This window comes from Antedon bifida, chromosome 7, assembly GCF_963402885.1.
Source record: "Antedon bifida chromosome 7, ecAntBifi1.1, whole genome shotgun sequence".
Lineage (NCBI taxonomy): Eukaryota > Metazoa > Echinodermata > Crinoidea > Comatulida > Antedonidae > Antedon > Antedon bifida.
The window spans coordinates 13,363,818-13,386,482 of NC_136232.1; the positions used below are offsets into that span (position 1 = coordinate 13,363,818).

General features: G+C 32.7%; 1 protein-coding gene across 1 annotated transcript; it reads right to left on the reverse strand.

Moving 5' to 3' along the window:
• Positions 1-11,383: 11,383 nt before the first annotated feature.
• Positions 11,384-21,404, reverse strand: LOC144849196 (organic cation transporter protein-like). The gene is made up of 9 exons (XM_078706239.1): positions 20,975-21,404; positions 20,458-20,561; positions 19,818-19,972; positions 19,485-19,653; positions 18,944-19,085; positions 17,713-17,801; positions 15,135-15,343; positions 13,062-13,170; positions 11,384-12,188 (listed from the first exon to the last, which is right to left on the reverse strand). The coding sequence occupies exons 1-9, from the start codon at positions 21,359-21,361 to the stop codon at positions 11,948-11,950; spliced, it is 1,605 nt and encodes a 534-aa protein (XP_078562365.1). The 5' UTR covers positions 21,362-21,404; the 3' UTR covers positions 11,384-11,947.
• Between the last annotated feature and the right edge of the window lie 1,261 nt (positions 21,405-22,665).

A 22,665-nucleotide genomic window follows, 5' to 3' on the forward strand; every position in this document is an offset into this window, starting at 1 on the left:
CTCCCAGACAATTGAACTAATCAACAGCCTCAATTGAACAGAATTATTAAATCTATTGTTTTTTCAAATTTTATGTTTATAGAATTATGTCAAATCTTACCCCCTGATTTGGTACTCTTTCAAAATCTCACCTTTTCGTTTCCAAGATGTCTAGCTAGCAAACATGTCCGTGTCACTTCCAAGACGTCAATGTAATGCGTTCCTTTGCAGCTGCGTAATCACAGTTAGCAGGTGTGATAGAATCAAATGCCTTATATCATTCACAGATATTGTTCATGTCACTATTCAAAAATAGAATCAAAACTCATAATAGTACTGTACATATTAATCACTGAATGTGCATACTGTAGCTGACATTATAGATTATTATACATTGATATAAACTGTCATGTCTACAGAGTTCAAAACTTTCTATAATCAATTTTAGTAGGCTTGATGAAAAATTTCCTCAGCAAATACTGTAGAAACTTTCAGTAGTTTTAAACATGTTGAGTTAAACACATATTTATTGTTTCTGAGCATGTGCAGAATTAATTTAGATTTGGAAACTTTGTACAGTACTATAGTTGCTTAAGGCCGGTGTACACCGAGTAATCACACACAAAGCCAAGACAAGAATACTTGTTAATCATGGCCACGAAAGTTACGTCGCTGACACATCATCCATGTTTAGCAATTTTTTCTTCATCTGACTGATGACATCACACATAGCCCTTATGATCCTTGTGATTTGATTAGTCAGATTGAAGTGAATTTTTAGGCGAAAACAAAAAAGTTGCCCATGGAGCAACTCTAACAAATTAACGCGCAGAGCCTTCACTAGTTCCATATTCACTGGGTTGAAGTTGAGAATGAACGACGCCTACTAGTTCGATTTGATGTTTACACTGGAATTGTCCGTCGCGACAAAATTACGGTTTGAATTGATACTTGACACATGGCTCATCGTGTGTAAATTGTTCGATGTGCACCGGCCTTTAGCACGTTGCGAGTACAGTATATACAGTTAGTAATGGTAGGTACTGTATGTACTGTATCGTCTCCATAATTGGTCACCATGCTTTGTTTTGACACTCGTACTGTACAGTGGAAAACCCAAAAGAAGGGCTTTACATGCTACATTAATTTGTCAAAAATTATTATGCGACTTAAGGGGCATCCATGACTAATAAATAAAATTCAATACTTTGAATTTAAAGTTTATCAGTAATTTTATGTGTTCATCAGAAAAAATATCAGCAAGTTTTTGCTGAATTTACAAGGATTAACCTAAATGAACTAAACCTATCTATTGGCAGTTTGTACAACCAGGCCGAGTGATTAAAGTTGAAGCATTTGGAATTTCAATTCATAACACGTGGGAATATTTTATTTAACATTTTAAAACTATGTTACTTTACTTAATACTAGTTATGTCAGTATATCTTTAACACAAATGGCCACTAAAAATTAAATCACATGTACTAAAATATATTCAGAAATGTCATTATAAAATCATATTTTTTAAACAAAACAATTATTAAAGATGTACAGTACAATTGTCCTCCTGAAAAAAAAAACCAATTTAAACATTTATTTTTGTTGACTTGGCCATGTCGCATAATAAATATTCACTTTGACCAAACATTTGTAAAAATTAATAAAACTGTGACATCACACGTAATATTATAATTGAATACACACAATTCCGAATGATCAGTACAGAGTAGCCATACGGTACAGGAGTATCAATATACTGTACGTTCTATCTACGAAGCTACTGTACTTCGTAGGAAAAGTTGCAGTATTTTCTTTCTGTACTGCATTCAAACTTTGCAGAATTTAAACTGAAACATGTCTACTTTCCATCGTTGGGTAATTAGCAACATTAACATTTTCAATTATTAACATTTGAAACACTGGTCAGACAATCACTTTTACTTTCACTTAACTTTTTGAACAATGAAACTGTCTAATTCTTGAATCTTATTTTGACGTTTAAAACTACTTCCCTGAACAAATTTTAGAGCTACTGTGCTGTTCAGGTATTAACTATGTAGAGAATAGGGACTTTTAGATTTTCACTATTGACTATGTCTTTCATCAATGTCATTTTTATTATATGCGCAAGTCGACTGGCACGTTGACTGCCAAATTTGAAAACTTGTTCAGTGGCATTTTGCCGTTGAACTGAGTATGAGTGAACGTATGACGTCATACCGTAACACTACAAAAGTATAATAAAATCGTGGCGGAGAATGCCTTGTGATGATTTTCTGAAAATGTAGTAAAGCAGGTATTTCAGTTGAATTATACTGTATTTAGATTACAAACTGACGTGAATTATCGTTGATGTTGTTTATTGTTTAAACCAAACACAAATAAATCTGAACGTCACCATGAGTTAGGTTATTCTTGTAAACGCAACATTTAACATTGAAATATGATGTGCATAGAAAAACAGTGATACATAAAATTACATAAAGCAAACATTGCAATGGTAATATTACAGTATTAAAAGTATGTCACCTGGACTGCTTTCTTGGGTTTGAATCTAATAACCCTAGACATCAGTGTAAGCTTGGTTGTTTGTACATAACCGAAGTTTAAAGGCCAGGTGCGGGCAAAACATTTCTATTGATCATACATTCCAATAATTATCGATCTATAGTTTCCCCTATGTTTCATAATTTTTGGGATTTTATTTGTGTTACACGAGCTTGTTGAAAATAAGCACTTTCGTATCAGTGGGGGGATAGTTCAAATTACACAGTAAAATCTCTATTCTTTTGTACACAAATTTTGTAAATAGCGAGGCATTTTAAAAAGCTATGAAAAATAAACGGTGTGGTAAAAAATGTTATCAGATGACTAAATATAGGTAATATAACTTGAATATTACATTTCTGGTATTTTTATTCAACTTCAGATTTTTATTTTCATGCTATAGCAAAAATTATCCACCGTATATCCACCATCTTTTTTCACCTTCTAGGGAGTCACCAGACATGTTATTACATTAGGTTTCTACCTAACTACTGAAAAAAAGTCTTCGTGGTTTTTATGGAAGAATTTTGCCAAATTTTGTATTTGACCATATTAAGGGAAATTCATGTTTTTTCATCTTGATTTCTGTTACAAATATTTGATTTATGTACAATTAACCAAATATTATATTTAAAATTTATGCCTGTACCTGAGCTTTAAGGGTTCCAGTCTTGAACTAACAAGAGGAACTTGTATTGTAACTTCTCAATGTAGTACTGAGTATATTCAGTACAATTATTGGCTAGGGTTGGGTACATGTATCTTTATACTCAATACTGTATTTTTAAACTTTGCCTATTCAGTGTATTTAACTTATTTTTATAGTGGATTTTGTCAAGACATAAAATAAAAAATGTAAATGTTTTAGCTAAGATTTGCTAAGGCAAACACGTAAAACATGTTTCCCGCGACTGTGCAATTTTCCTCAAGATAATTAATCAATTACATGGATTGAAGAGTGACTGGAAAGCTCTACGTGTACTTGTACAAGACTTTAATGAGATAAAAATCTTGTACAGTTCTTACCAAATATTGAATCTTGTTATAAATGAAGTCAGAAATATCCACTTTTAGTATCTCATTACAAATAAACTGGCGTAATTTAACAAAATTCTACATTTAATAATTTCTTTTTCATTTCTTTCTTATTTATTCTGAATAAACTCAGTTGAGACAACTGATACAGTATTTGCTGTAAAGTAATAAATGCAAAGCCTTTCAGAGCTACAGTAGAGTATGACACTGACAGTAATGTTCGTAACAATATCTTGACGGTTTTTACATGCTACAGTATAATTTGCAAATGTTGTTCCTTACTTTGACTACCATAGTGTAAAAAGCATACAGGAAATCAAAATATACGGTATTTTTTATTGGCAGCAGAAAAGGGTGCCCAAAATATGGTATAAATACCATATACAGAATACTTGGCAGCAGAAACAGGGCCATAGTGGCTCGCTTTTTTAGGTGTGTGATATTATTGGGCATTTAATACAGTGCGATAGTGTTGGCATTTAATACAGTGTGGTAGCATTGCTCGCTATACAGTTTTAATCATAAACTTTGACTGTTTGTGATACTGAATACTGCCTGTACTGTACAGTTACTGAAATCACAACTGATTAATACAGTAGTTTTACCTCCTGAAATGTTTGTTTCAAATGATAATAATTTTAAACTTGATAAAAAATAAAACCATAATAGTACACACAATTTTGAAATATCATAATTGATTTTAATAGTTTTCAATTTCACTGTTGACCTCAAGTTTAATGGGATACAAAATTCATGTACTGTATTAATAGTCATTGATTATTATTCTTTAGTATCCTGAATGTGTAGCAATAACATTACTGTAGAAGGTATTCTGAGAAACATACCTATCATATGATACATAGCCATCATTACTGTACATACAGTACCATGATCTGGATTTAAAAACAAAGTCTGATGAGCTTAGTGCCATCAATATTGATGCCAATCAATAGAGAGTTGTCTTGAAATAACAAACAGAGAATCAGTAATTAATACAAAAGGTAATATGAAGGTCAAACTCTGTCTTTTGAAGTACTGTACAGGTCATGGCCAACACAAAGCATCATCATTATATAGACCACAATTTGAACAATCTTTCTTTTTAATTAGAGAAAAATATTTTACACAATAGAACACAATTTTACTATACTATAGCATTTTATAATTTATTAGTTTTAAAAGATTAATCGGGACAGCGATTTTGGCCGTGACCGAGCGAGTAAGAAAAACTGTACAGTATGCAAATATACTTGATCTGAACAATTTTCAGCCTTTAAAATAATAAGTTCACAACACACCATTGCCATTTTTTGACTTTTTATTACAATTTGTTATAAGCAATTGATGTACAAACAGTCGGTATTCGCTACTATTACTGTAATAATAATAATTTTGCTGTTAAACACTATTAACAGCTATATTTGTGAAATGTGTTGTTTTCCGTTAATTATGTATGATGATGAAATTGTGATTCAACAAAACAAATGAATAGATACTTCTTGTTCATATTTAAATTTTCAGCACAATGCTTCATAATCTGGGTGGATTACCTAAAATAAATCTTTATAGTAATTATAAGTAAGGTAAATATATTTGTTTATAAACAATTACATTTTACAATAAATGTAACAATGCTAATATTTTCCATAATTTTCAGTACTTCTACAGTATTTTATTAAATACAAAACCATCAAGATATTTATAAATATTTAATTCAGATTAAATTTTAATTAGATTTAAAAGAAGAGGAGATGTCTAGAAACAAGTCTATAAAGACACTAGGTGTTCACATCAAACTCTTACAATATCCAATTTACAAAAAGACTGTACTGTATGTTGATGTCTGTGAAGTATATTGGCATAAAGCCACAAATAATATAAAATAAATGTTATATTAAATTTGATCATACAGTATGAATCATAATCAACTCTATTGTTAAACTGTTGCTGTTGTCAGGATATCTGGATTAGTTTAGGTTATGTTATAATACAAACACCAACCGCAAAACGGAGCCTACCTTCCTGACCATCTATTTAATATCAACCTCAAACAACATGGCATTTTTCTATTTACTGTTTAACAAGTGCACCTATCCACAAAATTAATGTTGGGTTGGTGAGCAGGAAAAAAAGGGAATACTGTAGAATTATGGTGGAACTAACATAAAATTTGGGTTTCCTTGAATAGCTTGACCACATATACTGTGTACATTATTTAATTAATTCTTAAACCTGCTATTTAAACATGGTATCTGAAATACAGAACCATAAATATAGCCTATTATTATTGTTATGATCAAATTTAGAATAATTATTAATAGTTATGATGCATAGTGTTTATTTGGTGGGAGGTATTGTTGAATACATTGTTAAAACCTGTATCAAGCCTAGGGTCATTGTAGACAGGCAAACATGCGGAAGACACAATGCTGATCGCATATAAACAAAACAAGCATGCTAAGTTATTGTATGCATGAAAATAAGTGGAAGAACTCAACACGGCTCGCGTACAAACGAGGTGGAGAAGCGGTCAGCTTTAGCACCTGGTTACGCTGGCACGCTTGATGAATGCAATGCTCGACTCATTCAGGCTAACAAATATCAATTACAGATGATTCAAGATTTAATTATGCAGGTATGGAATGGAAAAGACCATTGTTAACACATCAACCCCTTATTACTCTACACCGCCAAGAAACAAACCTGAATTGTGTCCAGATAAATTTACTTTTTACATCTGATTTTTAGTAACCCGGGACTGACACGGATCGTGTGTGTCTGCGTTTACGTTAATTTCTTTGATATATCAATTAAATAAAATAGAGAAGACTTGGAGTATATTTACTATAGATTGTGGGGAGTATAGAGTTGGAAAAAACAGTACAGAGGACAATGACGAAAAGACAAATACTGTAGATTGAGTACAGAGTATTCAGTAGAGAGTACACTATACAATCTGAGCAGTTAGTACAGTAAAGAGTAGAAAAGAGTACAGTTATAGTAGAATAGTGAATAGGGACACTGAATAGAGTAGAGTTAGAAAAGAGTACTGTACAGAGTAGAGAGTCTATTAAGAGTGTAACAATTAACAATAACAGTAACAGTACTTTTCGATGGATTTAGGTTGACACTTCACAACATTCAGACTCTGTTATTAATTTCCTGATCAATATCTATTTTTTTTCATAGTTGATAAAACCTATCTGTACAAACTGTCTACAGGTTTATAAACAAAATTGTAACATTTTAATGCAATTGCAACTGTACTGTAGAGTCTTTTTCTTCAGCAGATCGGATGAAAGTCGGTTACTTTTTAATCAGAATATTGGATGGTTACTTTTACACTTAATATAATATTTTATAATGTCTTAAATTTCTTTCTTTCTTTTCTCTAAAAAGAACCCCCACTTAGTTTTAAAACAGAACAAAATACAATTTTCAACATAAATGTGAACAATAACATGTTTACGACTGTACTGTTGGCATGTTGGTTTTACAGGTACAGTAAGCTAGAACAACACTTTTCAAAACAACTTTTTTAAAGCGCTTTTCTCTGACAGCAAATGCTTGTATATTGTTACTAGTACTTTGATTTTTCTTTTTATCAATGATTACAGTACATTCTAAAATAGAGTATTTTTATTTAAAGATGTACTGTATTTTCCCCCAAAAACATGAAAAATGAAGATTACAGTAAAATCAAACTTTAAATAGGCCATTTTGCAGTTTTAGTAAAGTTATTCAATTCTGTAAAAAAACAAAACAAATAATTGTTTCACTTATTAAAAAAGACATTTGAAAGAAACAATTAATTTTAACCAAAAACCATTGTCTGACAAACATTGACATTACATTACATTTTTATCAGGTAAATATTTTTTTTTGATCCAGTTTTTGGTCAAAGTGAAAACTATTATGTGACATTAAAATGGCATATTAAAAAAAAAATTGAAAAAAATATATTTTTAGGGGGACAATATATCTTTAAGTACTGACTTGACTATGACTTTTACATTTTTTTCATGACCTTTGAACTAAAGTAAATGTCAGTTTCAATCTTGCAATGTAAAGTCAAACAGAAAACAAGTGTGAATTTCCTGGCAAGATATGTAAATGAATAAAACATTAAATAAATCAAGACAGTAAAATGAAATCTAGATTTATGATGGAGAAAGTTAAGGGTTACAGAGTAGCATTGATGCATGATCAGTTATAGAATGTGAACTTTTCACAAGCAAACAGTATACACAGAATTATTCTGCATTCAGATTAGTACATTACAGTAGTACAGAACTTTAAGTAGAACTTTGGAAAACTGATTTTATGTGCATACAAGAACAATGTATTCACACTACAGTAATTCGGGGAAAACGACCACCACAAGATGACCCATTGTTAGCACAATAGACCTAAGTACTCAAGAGACACTGAGAACATGAGAAACAAGAACTATTAGTTAAAGATGTATTGTCCCCCAAAAACATGAAAAAATAAAGATTAATAAAATCAGATTTTTAATAGGCAATTTCACAGTTTTAATAAAGTTATTCACTTCTGTAGAAAAAAAAATCGTCAAAAATAATTATTTCACTTATAAAAAGACAAAAGAAATGGTTAATTTCAACCAAAAATCATTGTCTTCTAGACAATTTAGGTATATTTTGCTTTAAATTACATTTTTTTAGTGGAAAATGTTTTTTTTGGTGGAAAATGTTTTTTTTTTTATTAAGTTTTCGGTCAAATTGAATAACTATTATGTGATATTAAAATGGCATATTCAACAACAAAAATGTTAAAAATTATTTTTTTAGGGGGACAATATATCTTTAAAACAGCCTGGGTTGTTGCTTTCAAAATGTATGGGTTTCCCCATCCACCAGATTTTTATACAAAGCAGAAAGGTTGAGCTGCAGTAGTGTAATGTACAGTACTGTCAGTGCTAACTAAATTGTACCAATTTGGTCTATTTGTACAAAGAACCTAAGGGCATGAATTAAATGCTGTGTCAATGTCATTAATGCTAATAATATAATTAGCAGTAATTACAATCATAACAAAGGATATTACTCTTGGGAAATAATGTACTTAACAGTTTACTAGCAAAGGTCATAAACACTTCTCTCAATACTGAAAACACTTTCACTGCCTTGCATTGATTTGATCCTCTCTCTCCTTTTCATCTCTCTTTTGGTGGAAACTTGATTTAGAAATTGTTTTTCACTTTCATTGTCGTAAAGGACCATTACAAGTCATATCAGTGCTGCTGTGGAAGTGCAGGCACCATTTATTTAAGGCCAACTCAGACTGCATCGTACGACAGGCCCGATAAAACGTTTTGTCTCGCATGTGCTTTCTGAGTTGATACCAACGAGATGAGTTGTCTTGTGATAGCGTCAGGTGTAGTTTTTAGGTCGTTGGGAGAACATGAAACAAGTTTAATTTTTTCGCGACGAGACTACTCGTCAGTCCTTGTTGTATGGTGCCGTCTGAGTTGGCCTTTACACAACAATAAATAACAGTGTGTTTTAAATTAAAGGAATTAAGGGGATGGTTGCAGTTTTTTTTACTATATAAATCTGAAATATGACAGTTACAATGTGCATCACATTAGTACAACTTTAGTTCAAACATTCAGCCGCTGCCAGCAGGTATGGTTCCCACTAGAGGAGACATATAGTAACGCAAGGATGTACATGTATGCAACACAAGCGAGTTTGATTAATTCAAATAATCCATCGATCGTTTGTGATTAGTCAAATTATTTAATTTACATGCTCTTGTGTGCGCTTGTTACACATATCTATACTATTTCTAGTGAGCATACTGTATGTGTGGGGTATATTGTGTAGGCCTAACAATACAGATTTTCCTCAGTTTCAGGCTCATGCATGGTTTAATAATAGTAGGCCTACCTAGAGAGGCCTAGACTAGTCAACAGGCCTGAGTATGAATGATACAAGGCCCTACCTAGGCCTATGCTTTATTATTGTAGGCTACCCCTAGGGCCCTAGTGTGTTTTGTTTAAACAGACATAGCCTAGGGCTAGACCCTCGATGCCATGGCTACTTGATAATTCCAGTAGACTAGAATAGGCCTACAGTAACTAGCCTATGCCTACCCTAGAGTTTTAGAACTACTGCCACCACCACTGCCTGGCACTGGTTTGTGTGGTGGACTGGCTCAGCGAATTGGTGGGATGCTTCTCCACAATTACAACACACTTGAGATACCGGGCCCAGATGTTATAATAATTGATTGAGCCTGACTAGCTAGGCCTATGCATATCCTACTTTCGTTGAGCTTTTCTCTTGTGTATCTATCTTTATCTTACCTTCTAAAATGAATGGCTAAATATTCCAATATCTTATCAACAACCTCTAGGATTTGCTGGATAAAAAAAGACACTGCACGGTAACCGTTTCTACCACACGGCTGGATTTTTAGTTTACATTCATGCTATGGCGCTACGCCAGATCCGATATTCAGATACGTGTGAAGTGAAAGTAAATTTAAGCTTTCTGATTGGATAAATCTTAATTTATTTATCGCACTGATTGGACGTGTTTTATCAGACCTGTTGAAATACCTACGTGCCGTGTGAAAATTATTTACGAGGCAAATCTTTTGTTATTGATTGTTATGAATATACCAAACCGCCTGTAGTATGAGGCACACCCCAATACACCGAGGATGACTAATAGACAGATTATAATTGTGAAGGAGATAGAAGGATAAAACGTTTTAATTACTTCACCATATGCATTTAGACCCGTTCACAATGAGAGTTATGACTCAGATTGTTACATTAACAATGCATTTTGTGAATGGATGTGTATACTACTAATAAATAAGCGATATATTTCATTTAAATATAGATATCATTTAGTATTGTACTGTATCAGCAAACAATCAAATCAAACTATAAGTTGTAGGTTTATAGTATTATAATGTACACAAAATGTTATCTAATGTTTGTTTTGAAAAATGGTTGATTTTTTAATAATTTTGTAATAAAAAAATTACTACAATTATTTTTTACATAATTTTATAACATATTTGGCCTAGTATTCAAGAGTCAAGGAGAAATAAAAAGTGAACAATGCAGGATTTCCGGAAGTAAAAGTAAAACAAAAGAAAAAAGACTCCCAACACACCGGTAATCTGGTTTGAAATCTAATCAAAACAGTATGGCCTACTACCTATTATGAAAATTTAAAAACTCCTAACTTTTGATTTGTTTAGTTATTGTTTACCACCCACAACTAATAGTAAATAGATTGATAAATAACATGTAAATATAAGAAAAATACCACCAGTATTTATTTTTGTTTAAAAAAGATTAATATACAGTATACAACGAGATATAAAATTCTAATCACGTCTCTTTTTAAACTATAGAACTGCTACGCATTTTTAGTTCTGGCTGTTTTGTTTTGTTTTGTTTTTTTTAATCGTTTTAGCGTTTTGCTTATTTTATTTTATATCTCCATGAGATTTAGACACACGCGCGTGATGTTACGTATTTTGCGTTCTTGTAATTTTCCACTCCGCGAACCCGAATGAGACAATAATAAATGATTTACTACAAGTACAACCTCATTTTTAATAAACTTTTCAGTTAGTCGGCGGATGTAGAGGGCGCCATGACGAATTTTATGAAAGTAATATCACGATCTTGAATCAAGTCATACAAAAAAAATCTGAAGAAAAAATTCTGACTGTTAGATAAGTAAATTTGTTCGTATATGAATATTTATTCATGATCTTCAAGCTCGGAAGTACGATAGCACTTGTAACAAGAGGACTCTTAAACAAAAAACAATAAATATAAAAATAAATATATTTAAAACACAAAGTAACATTTAACGTAAAATAAGATAGAAAAGACAAGTACAATACAGAGAAAATGTTTTAAAATCCCACAGCCTAATAAATGTTTATGCCTAATATAAAGAAATATAAATCTTATTAGGTTATGATAATCATTATCCTGACTGGATTCTGTTTCAAATGGAGGTATAAAATAATTATTTTATACCTCCATGTTTTCACAAACGAAACTTTGTTCCTTTCTTTCCGACAATCACGAAAAAGCCTTATTAGTTTCAGGCGCGACATTTTACCAACTCGTCATCTGGTCTAACTTGTCCGAGTTATCTAATTCCCATCCATATCTTGTTCTCGTGGGGCTTTGATTGGTGGTGGGGAAGGTGGCTAAATGTGTCGATTTGTTGAACTGTTGAATTCGCGAAAAGTGATAGATATTATTTGCATTATATGCACAAATTATAGGCCTCCGACCATAAGTTTATACAAGAAAACAAATTCCAAAACCCCAAAAATACCCTCTTAATGTGTTGCTTTTGGTTGTTCCTTAAGCTAAATACTAAACAATTCTGTTGCTTCTGGAATTACTCAGTTTGAAATCCTCCCCTTCTTTCAATGTTTCTGGAAGCTGCATTCCATTGGTTTCAGGAAGGGTTAATGTTAGAAATCCACCCGCAATGCTCAAACAACCAAATAGTAGATACGGCAACGGTGACCATACACGTTGCAGTTCTAGAATTAGTGGCGCAATAACTCCTCCAACTCGAGCAGATGTTGATGATAGTCCTAAACCAGTGCTCCTGAAAAAGTGTTTTAAAATGCATTATGAACATGTAATAGTAAAGACCGACCAGCTTAAAATAATTATATAAAAGGTATCATAGCTAACCTTGATGACTTTAATCGGGTGTATGGAAACATATTGTGGAAACCCATTGTAATTCCTTCAATTGCAATATCCATCCATGGAATATTTATGAAGAAGTTGCAATTATATTATAAACTCCAAGGAGATGACGAACTTTCTGGGTTCCATTATTTCAATTACATGAATTAGCTAGAGTTACATTATTTGACGCTATGAACGATCACACGTGGTCTAATGTTCATTCATTTGAATTATTTTAAACATAAATCCCCAAATTCGTATTAAAAAATAAAAACTTTCCTTAATTTAGAGATTTACTCGATGAAACAAACTTTTATAACGATTGATTATTAAATTGTAATGCATTTGAAAGGAACGATTAACCATTCTACTAATGGTCTTGTACATGGCATATTCATTATACATTTTGAAAATAAATAATGAATATTTTAGGCGGAGATTCTATTATTGCAATTAATGAGGAATCTCTCAACATATTTGTTACTTTGTGAACTACTTAAGAGCTGCTTGGTTAGCTAAAAACATTCCCATTTTCTTCAGCAGATTTTCCCCGTTGCCATGATGTTGCTTAATACTTACTTACTATACATAGGGCCTACTTAATACCACTATTGAAACGTGATACACTGTATATACTTTATTTTGACTGCACCATAGTTTCGTGAGTGCCACAATTCTTTAGGTGAAGTATTTCAAATAAATAAAAACATATCTAATATAACTGTATCTTGTTGTATTTCTGACGTCATATAATTTTAGTTACACATTATAAACACTTTATTACCTAACAGGTGTTGGGAACAATTCAGATGAAAAGACATACAATGCTGCAAAAGCGAAAGAGAGGCAGAGTTTTCCAATCATAGCGGTAGTAATTGTCCATGTTCCTATAGCTGTAAAAAAATTATATATATATTTATATTATATATTATAAAAAATTACATATTGGACAGTCTAGCACAACGTATGTTAATCATTGACGTAACGTAAAAGAAGCACGCTTTGTGTGTATAATTTTAGTATCATAGGCAAATTCGGTATCATAGGAAATAAGCCTAACCTAAACATAATACATCACACCACATGTGCTACATGTAACATAATTTGGGCCTGAAATCTGCATAAATAATAATAATAATTATTATTATTATTATTATTGTGTTATTATAATTATTATTACTAGAGGGTGAGCTCGCTTCGCTCGCTCCCCCTCTAGGAAGTGTAGACGATGGTTCTCGGAATGATAATGTTCTCCTTGTACGTTTTCTGTCGGTTACCATTATTGAAAATGCTTGACATTCGTAAAACTGTTTCACAGTGTCTTAGATGATTAATAACATTTTAAAGTATAGTGTTTATTGTTTGGTAGCGCCCTTATAGGGCGGAGGTGGGGAGGCGGAGTTCATTTGAGGGAGGTGCTTATTCGAGGGATATGTTAAATTTTTTAGTTTTAATAATATGGTAACATTTATAATCAGATGAAATCCTCTAATAGATATGAAAAGTGGTAAAAAGAATAACAAATGCTTGGTAAATTGTAGATAACAGTGCGATGAATTCTACTACAAATAGTATAATTGTGTTATTATAAATGTGGATGGACGTTTATTAGATAGTGGGGTTGGGGGGGGGGGGGATTATTATTCAAAGTAATGTTTTATTGGAGAGGCGTTTATTCAAATAAATACCATCCTAATAATTAATACATTATTTAATTTAAACATCTTTTGAAACTAACTTCCATGACAGAGTGGGCCGTTTCGGCCAAAGAAAGAAGACATTATGGCTTGCAACATGGGCAGACATCTCGGTCCTAACGGGACATAGCCTACAGTTATTCCTGCCAGACTACTCAATAAAACTCGGCTATCGGTATTTCACTCGATTTTAAACAAAATGTCTTATCATCAAATCTCCCTATGTAATGTTATAATACTATTCCCCACAATATATTCCGATTCTTTATAGCGTATATTTAATTTGATCTTTATTAATTTGCAGTATAATTGTTATTTTGTAACTACTGTACCTTCACACGCGCGCGCGGTCCGTTCCTAAAATAAACAAAAAACTGAAATGGCTATAGCCACTTTTAATGGCCAACTTAAGCTCCAGTCCTACTATCGGTTTTTTCTTCCATCTTCCAAAGGGACACTGTATTGATTGATGGAAAGTGCCTGTTTCCAGTCACCTTTAGGGTCAAATCTATTATTTTAACTGCTTCCAGGTTGTTGCAATGTGAACTCATTGTGAACCCGGAAATTACTTTGACCGCGAAGAATTTAAATTAAGTTGAAAATCGACTGTTGAAATCATAAATTTTGTTAAAAAACTCTTTATAATATCTTCCTAAGATAGAAATATGGAACAATATCGTAATAGTGAAAACTAATGTTATCAAATTTACATTTCACGGTACAGCTGAGATAGATCAGTTAGGTATCCAAGGCAGAGATTTGTACCGAAGTTTTTCCATTGTGCTCGCCTATGTCAGAATTAACCATAATTTATATATAGATTATAAATAAATAGCCATACAGAGAATCCCATTATAAAGAATGTAAGATCTATCACGTTAGCATTTCATACTGTGAAAATTCTTGGTGGTAGGCCCTAAGCGTAGGTGTATGTAGCAAGGCTATTAAAAAGCAATAGTGTATAACATAACTGATACGAACATGCGCATTACGCAAAGACTCGCAGCATGCTAAAGTAACACTTAACACACAAACGGCTCCGTCTTGCCTTCAGTGAAACGGAACAAGTGAATGTTGCTGTACCCGCAAAGCAGATTGATCTCCTGTATTTTCCACCAATAATCAATTCAATTAAATTAAACGTAGGCCTGTACACTCACGAGTCCATATTGTAAGAATGCAGCCTATCCCACCAATCAACATTGACCAGAATAAAGAGTGACGTCTGCCAATAATGTCCAGTGCAAATATGAGCAGGATTCTGCTGGGGATGATGACGGCACCTCCAATAAAGAATGCAAGGTAGTCATTAACTCCAAGACCAGATGTACTCAAGCTTAGACCATAATAAACAAAACTGGCAACAAACCTGAAAAATGTGTTAATCCAGTATTTACAAACTAATCCTCTACAAAAAAAAAGCTGAAATGTACGCCAGAATATGTTTAGGCCTAATTAGTAATACTGCAAATCAATACATTTGTATAAACGTGTATTAAATCTATCAAAATAGTATTTTTTAAAGAAAATAGGCCTGTCTTCAACATTATGATGCTGTACTCGAGCTGTTCAACCGGTTTTCAGCCATTAAAAACAATTATCGTACGAGGAGATAGGAAAATGCGAAGCATCCTCGTATTATTGTGTGCGGGTATTTTTCAAGATGGACATGCATTAGACAGTGTATACCACGATCGGAAAACACCCGTATTTGGGGCAAATTGTTGAACCTAAATTCGTTTTAATTGTCAATAGCTAATTATCGAACTCAATTTAATTAGTAAACAGGGTTACATCAGGTGGTTAAAATCAGTATCGAAAGGACGAACCAACTTTGTATATCCATCGAGTAAACATTCTAGAAATAACGCGCGATTTACCGAATTTTGCCCTTACGTAAATGTATATATAGATAAAGAACAAGGCTATATACATGGCTGCAGTCACGTGCTCAGTGTTTACCGACCAACTGACCGACCGACCAACCGACCCACCAAGCGACCGACCAACCAACCGACCGACATAGTGAGCTGTAGAGTCTAAAAATAGAAATGGTTAGAGAAAGAAGAAAATTATTTTATTTATTATTTTATTGTTGATCTTTCTGTTGAATGTCTCAACGTAGACAAAGGGAATTACTTGTGACAGTGGTGAGACGAAACACTATTATAATGCCCAATGATAAAACACTGACTTCAATCAAACACACCCGGTCAATATAAAGTTGTTGTTAATATTGTAAAAATAGGTATAAATCGTATGTGCAGTCCGATTGCACTATTGACATGTATGCGCCGAATGAAGATGTTGACAACACAAATGCGTTGCTGAACAATTGTTTTAATTTCATCAAAAATCGGACTACGGAAATTTCATTTTCTTACGACTGTAGTTTAAAGTAACCATAGACATGTATTCTCAATCAGCCAAGCTTGTATATGGAAGTTTAATAACGAGTGACTATAAAAATTAAATAAAGATAAATGAATTCTACTAGGCATACTGCAATAACGACATGATATGTTTAATTACAGATTGTCATTCTGTCTCTTTTTGCCCATGGTCTCACTTAAAGCAAGACAATCAAAAAGAACGATGAGCTCACTTGCCAAGATAGGATATCGTAATAGACTTTGATCTGCGATTAGTACCATACGTTGACTTGTTGTTATTGCTATGTAATTGTATTTTAGTACTTTAAAAGGTCCTATGTGTCTGATTTTTTAGGAATATGAAGTTTAAATAGGCATCTAATTTTTAAAAATGATTTTATCGAAATAGACACAATATTTCAGATTTAACAGTTCTTTTGAATTTTCATTTTTTTTATGTGTACCGTTACATTTCATTTTGACATTAAAATGCATAAAACCAGATGGTGTGTACTATACGCACTTTATTTTTATGTTTTCCCAATCTTGATTAATGTATATTGAAAGTGGAGGGTTTTGAATTAAATCAAAACGTACGGATTTTGGATGGTACGGATTTTGGTGTCACGTAGATCTTAAAGATATATTGTCCCCCTAAAAAAATATTTTTTTTTATTTTTTTTTTGAATATGTTATTTTAATGTCACATAATAGTTATTGACTCTCACAAAAAATTGGGTCTGAAAAAAATTTATTTACCTGAGAAAAATATAATTTAAAGCAAAAAAAATTTCAAATTGTCTGGAAGACAATGAGTTTTTGGGTAATTTAACTGTTTATTTTGTCTTTTTATAGGGGAAATAATTTTTTCCTCCCGTTTTTTTTCTTATGGAAGTGAACAACTTCATTAAAACTGCAAAATGGCCTATTCAAAGTCCGATTTTAAAAATCTTTATTTTTCATGATTTTGGGGGACAATACATCTTTAATGAAATTTTGTTTTTGTTGAAGCCAATTAAAGATAAGAATATACGCCCATTTTTCAGATATAAATTTCAACAGAAATTTATAATTCCCAGCAATGTTTTAACTGTATATATGAACTGTTTATAAGTTGTTTTGAGACTGTGTAATTTGGTAGTAGTCACTCTCATACTGTAGGCCTACATTTAAAAGTAACACATCCAAATGCCAACTTTAAGTCAATGGCTACCAGATGTCTCTGTGAGACGGTTATTTGAACCAGTACCAGTACCAGTAAATATTAATTCACAAGCAATATAATAGTATGAGTATCATAATATGAATTATTAACTAGGTCATTTGATTGCCTTGATATTAATAAATGATAAATATGAATAACTACCACACAAACATCAAACTCAGTGTCTTTCGCCGCATATTCGGAGTTTTGAAAAGACTAACGATTGCATTGTTTCCCTTGGGTTTTTGATCCTGTAGAAAAACAAAATATATAACCATATTATATATAAATCTAAAGGCAAATTACTGAAAAAGGGAACAATTCTGTGGGTATCACTGGCTGGATCTCAACAGAGATACAAAATAAAGTAAGCAAAAAGCGGTAAAACAGCCAGAAAAAATAGCAGAGCTTCTGGCAACACTAGCCCTTTCGTATAATATATTATAATCAATGATCTCCATGGCATTATAATGATTATTATTATTAATATATTTACATTTTAGTGTGTCTGTATCTGTAACTTATATGAATATCGAGGTGTTGTTGGAATCTTTCGTTTTGCGACGAACGATGACCACCATAGGTCAAGTCAATCGATATGCCGTCGGTCGTCGGCCTGGACTGATGACCTGTCTCGAAGTGGGGAGCAATAGCGCGAAGGACAAAACTGTACTATATTTTAAGTGTTATACCTTACTCATCCCTAATACAGTCTAGGCCTACGCATATCGTACTGAATTATTTTCACAGTAAGCATAGGTGTATTATAAAACAAAAATGAATATTTCATTCGAAGATTGACTGTTCATTTAGATAGATTAAAAGAGACAATTTTTTCATAATCTCACCATTGAACCAATAAAAATTAATTATTTGTATACTAAATGGGCAATATGATATTCAATATGACAATATATAAATAAATAAGCAAAAATGGAAAATGTTCGCATGCGCATTTCTGCCAAATACAGTGGGTACAGTTTTCAAAACTTGCGTCGAGTCATAGGTTATTGTTTGCTCATGAACCAACTACAGTATTTGGAATAACATATAACAGTAAGGCTTTTAAATGGAACAAAACCTTGCCCATCCCTTTTAAAATTCTTGGTAGTGACTTAAATAAAAAATTTATTTTTTCTGTATTTGAATTAATTAACGTTTAATTAGGCCTAAATCTAAAACAGAAATGTTGGTTGATTTAAAATCGATAACACAGACTTTACCACATTTATAGAAAACAGTCGCAATTTCTGCCTTACCATTCTCTTCATTACGTACGATTCTTACTCATTTCTCATTTTAATAATACAGACATCATCTGGCACAAATATCTTATACTCTTCATTCACTACATAACTGGACATAAGTAGTCAAGATGACCAATTAAAGTTACCTCATTACTTTCATCAGCATCATCCTCGAAGATGTTTTGCGTCATTTTAACGCAATTTGTTTTAGCAGCTTTGTCAATTGCAGCTTTGGCCTCCTTCAATCTCCCTTCCATGATTAGCCATCTTGCAGATTCTGGTGTCAAACTAAACAAATTACAATGAGAACCATGCCAATGATTTTTTTCTTCTAAAATTAAGATGTTTTCCAAAAATATTGGGACAAAAGGCCAAGTACCGTTAGAGATTTGACAAGGTAGGACAATTTATGTCGAAGAATATCGATAGTTACTATACTGGACTTTATTTTCAAATGTTACGATGGTTAAACAAAGAATCATTACTATCAAGTTGTAGGCACTAGGCTAATGATTAACAATGAAAGTCGAGAGAAAGTGTGTACGAGTTAACGTTTTGTACTTTGGTAATTAGTAAAGAACCGTTAGCACGGGAATAGAGAGAGTTAGGCCTATCTGGCTCAGAAGAGGAACCTGGTGTACAGGAGATTTGTATGAATCAACTTTGTAGACTAAATTATGAACCTACGGAATTAAGGCTAAAAAGACGACACCCCACAGTGAGATTACCAATTGTAGTGTCCGCCATCTCGGGATCAGAAAAGCCAAGAAAGCCAAAACCATTTGACCACTGGCCCACAATGTCGATGAATAGACAATTACGTACTTCCTATAGGAAGGTCCAACCCATTCAGTACCTGAAAGACCAACAATTATAACACCTTGCATTTGGAAGTGGTAAATGTGGCTTGAACTGGACCAAATAGATACATTTGTTGTTTATTCAACATTTATGCTATATCAGTTCCGGTTCAACTTGATGTTTTAAAATAATCTTATCTTTATTATTCAAAAAACTTACATAGAATATAGGCATTCATAAAAACTCCAACATTAGCGACTCCCACGACAAATCTTAGGCAAGTAAACATGGCGTATGAAGTGGAGAATGACGCAGCAAAACCAAATATACACTGTATTACCAATGACGCAAAGAACATCGGTTTTCTACCTAACCTAAATAAGCAAAATGTAAACGTTAAAGATGTATTGCCCTCAAAACATGAACAAATAAAGATGTATAAAAATGAATGGGTTATTTTGTAGTTTTTATAATTGGTTTACTTATTTAAAAAAATAATGATTTCGCTTATGAAAAGACAAAAACCCATTGAATTTCAATTAAAATTACGGGTATATCAGGTAAATAATTGTTTGAACAAATACCCGTGACACTGTTAGGAATATTCTACACACCATTAAAAGCATAGGACGTAACGACCGCCAGAAAGTTCTGGCGGTCACAACTTGATAATCTGGCGGCTGTTACTTCGGCTCTTAAATTATTATGTGGTCCGGGCTTGGAGCCATGGAACGAATATGAACAAATGATTTACTGCTACTTATTAAAAGGAATAATTGTTGATAGAGGTCGATTTAGAACATTTCTTACATTATCTATTTAGTTACAATAATTTATAGTTCTAACTATAACTGCCTACCTGTCTGACATTGCACCAATAAAGAATGATCCAAATAAAACACCCAAGAAGAAAATTGACTGCGCGATTGCAGGTTTTGTTTTGTCGTCACAGACAAGATTCCACTATGATAAATACAAAACATAGTAATTAAGAAGGAAAAGCACCGATTAAATTCCAAACCTTAATCACAGATTGGATAATAAATAAATACTCAATGATCATAATTTACATCAAGGCCTATTTCCGTAAACAAAACTGCTACTTTACCAAAATCTCTCTTATTTAAATCAAAATCCAAAAGATTGTAAGACACATTTAAACAAAATTAGAATTGATGCTCAAGATAAAAAAGGGTAAATCTAAAAACAGATTCTTGACGTCAAGCGTAATACAGTAGGCATACTGGTTTCGTAACTTTGGTATAAACAGTAATAGTAGGTACAATCGGCTTTACGATAACGGCACATATACCCATGGTCGAAGGATTCATCAGAACATAATGAATAGTATAAAATATTAGTTTTAACTCTTTTACCTCTTGTATAATTGTTGATTTATACTGCTGTGTATCGTACACCCATTCGTGGCATGAGCCAACAGGCCAGCCTTCGGTTGGCTCTCCTCCGCTTAGAAACGTATCAACTGTAACATTACTAAATTTAGAACAGCCTTCACCATCACTGGGCACCAAAAAAGAGTACTTTGCATCACTGCATCGGTTTTCTGTTAGATTCCAGGATGCCGGGCAATCTAGCTCTTCGAACTCCGATGTTGTGCACCAGAAGTCAACATTAGCTGCTAAAAAAACCTGACCGAATTGATGAAAAGAGCAATGAAGCCATACCATACAAACACTGACAAGTATACGCTTCTGATATGTTCCGAAACTACCAATGCATTCAAGAATTGCGTCGAACTTCATGATTTAAAAAATCTTTAAAAAAAAGTAGATCTACAGAAGACAAGTTCCATTGGTAGAACTGCCAAATCCAATTTGAACTCCGCAATTGTAAGCCAGAATGCCGTAAATATTAATAGTGTCAGTTGGGACTGTTCCATTAAGACGCTCTGTCACGCCTTGATTATAAAACTTCGCTAAACAATTATTGATATCTAATATTATTTTATTTTCATTGAAAAAAAATAGTCGAGGAAAGGTCGCTATATTTTACCAATCAACAAACTAGTCACAGATGGTTCTCGAATACACAGTAATTTCAGCGTAAAAAAATTGGCGCTTTCAAATGTACGTACCGCAGGACCATAATACATTGTCGTTTACAGAATCGAATAAATACGATAAACACCGTGATTTATATAGTCAACTAAAACTCATTTAAACAACAACAACAAAATTTGTGTTTTCTATGTAACATTAGGGTTGAGGGATGGGGAAGAGGATGAGTACAAAGAGGAACAATTTTTAAATATATTCTTTATCCACTCGGTAACGAAATATTTATATGTTTTATAGGCCTATAAATAATATACCACTAAATACAGTAAAACATTTGCGATTTAATACTTTGTTAAAACTGTGACTGTCAAATATTTTTGGATAATTGTTAATTAATACAAACGTAGAAAAGCAATAATATAAAGTTTATTTGTATATTATGTGTTTATAATCTCACAGTAGGGCCCACACTCACAGTAATAATAGAGGTTATGTGTATATACCAACATCCACAGTGAGAAATTTGCGATTCAAATGGCGACCAAAAGTGGTTAATACGTAGGCCTATTTACAGTATTGTCAAAGTATTGACATACTATATCTTAAGGTTTTAAGTTTATTCTCCAAGGGCCTGTCACGACAAATATGGTCCGGGCCGGACCAGTTTTGGCTAAATTTGTGGCCAAAAGCAGCCCGCCACTGCCAAAATCGGTCCGGGTTTTTGTTCTGTCGATTTTAAATAAATTACTAGGCCTACGATATGTTTTAAGTTGTTTATGGCTAGAAAAATATCCCATGATATATAATATGTAAGTTATCTTGCCGGATAAATACTATAAATAAATTGATTTTATCTAAAAACATGACTTTGTTGTTCAGTCAGATGTCAGCCACCACACACTCACGTGAACGAGTATTCATTCATTCATTCATTTATTCGGTCAAAATCAACATACAAAACATGATACAGAACAATGTTACAATACAAAAAGTATGAGACGCTGATGTTGCCAGCAAGACTTTATTTTACGATTGAGTCCTTTTCCCTT

What these genes read in the sequence shown, in the direction of transcription:
- LOC144849196 (XM_078706239.1), bottom strand. Translation starts at nt 21,361, where the DNA reads ATGAAGTTCGACGCAATTCTTGAATGCATTGGTAGTTTCGGAACATAT. An exon ending in AATCAACAATTATACAAGAG is followed by an intron (nt 20,562 to 20,974) that starts GTAAAAGAGTTA and finishes TATTTATCATAG; the next exon opens with TGGAATCTTGTCTGTGACGA. An exon ending in TATGAATGCCTATATTCTAT is followed by an intron (nt 19,654 to 19,817) that starts GTAAGTTTTTTG and finishes TTGGTCTTTCAG; the next exon opens with GTACTGAATGGGTTGGACCT.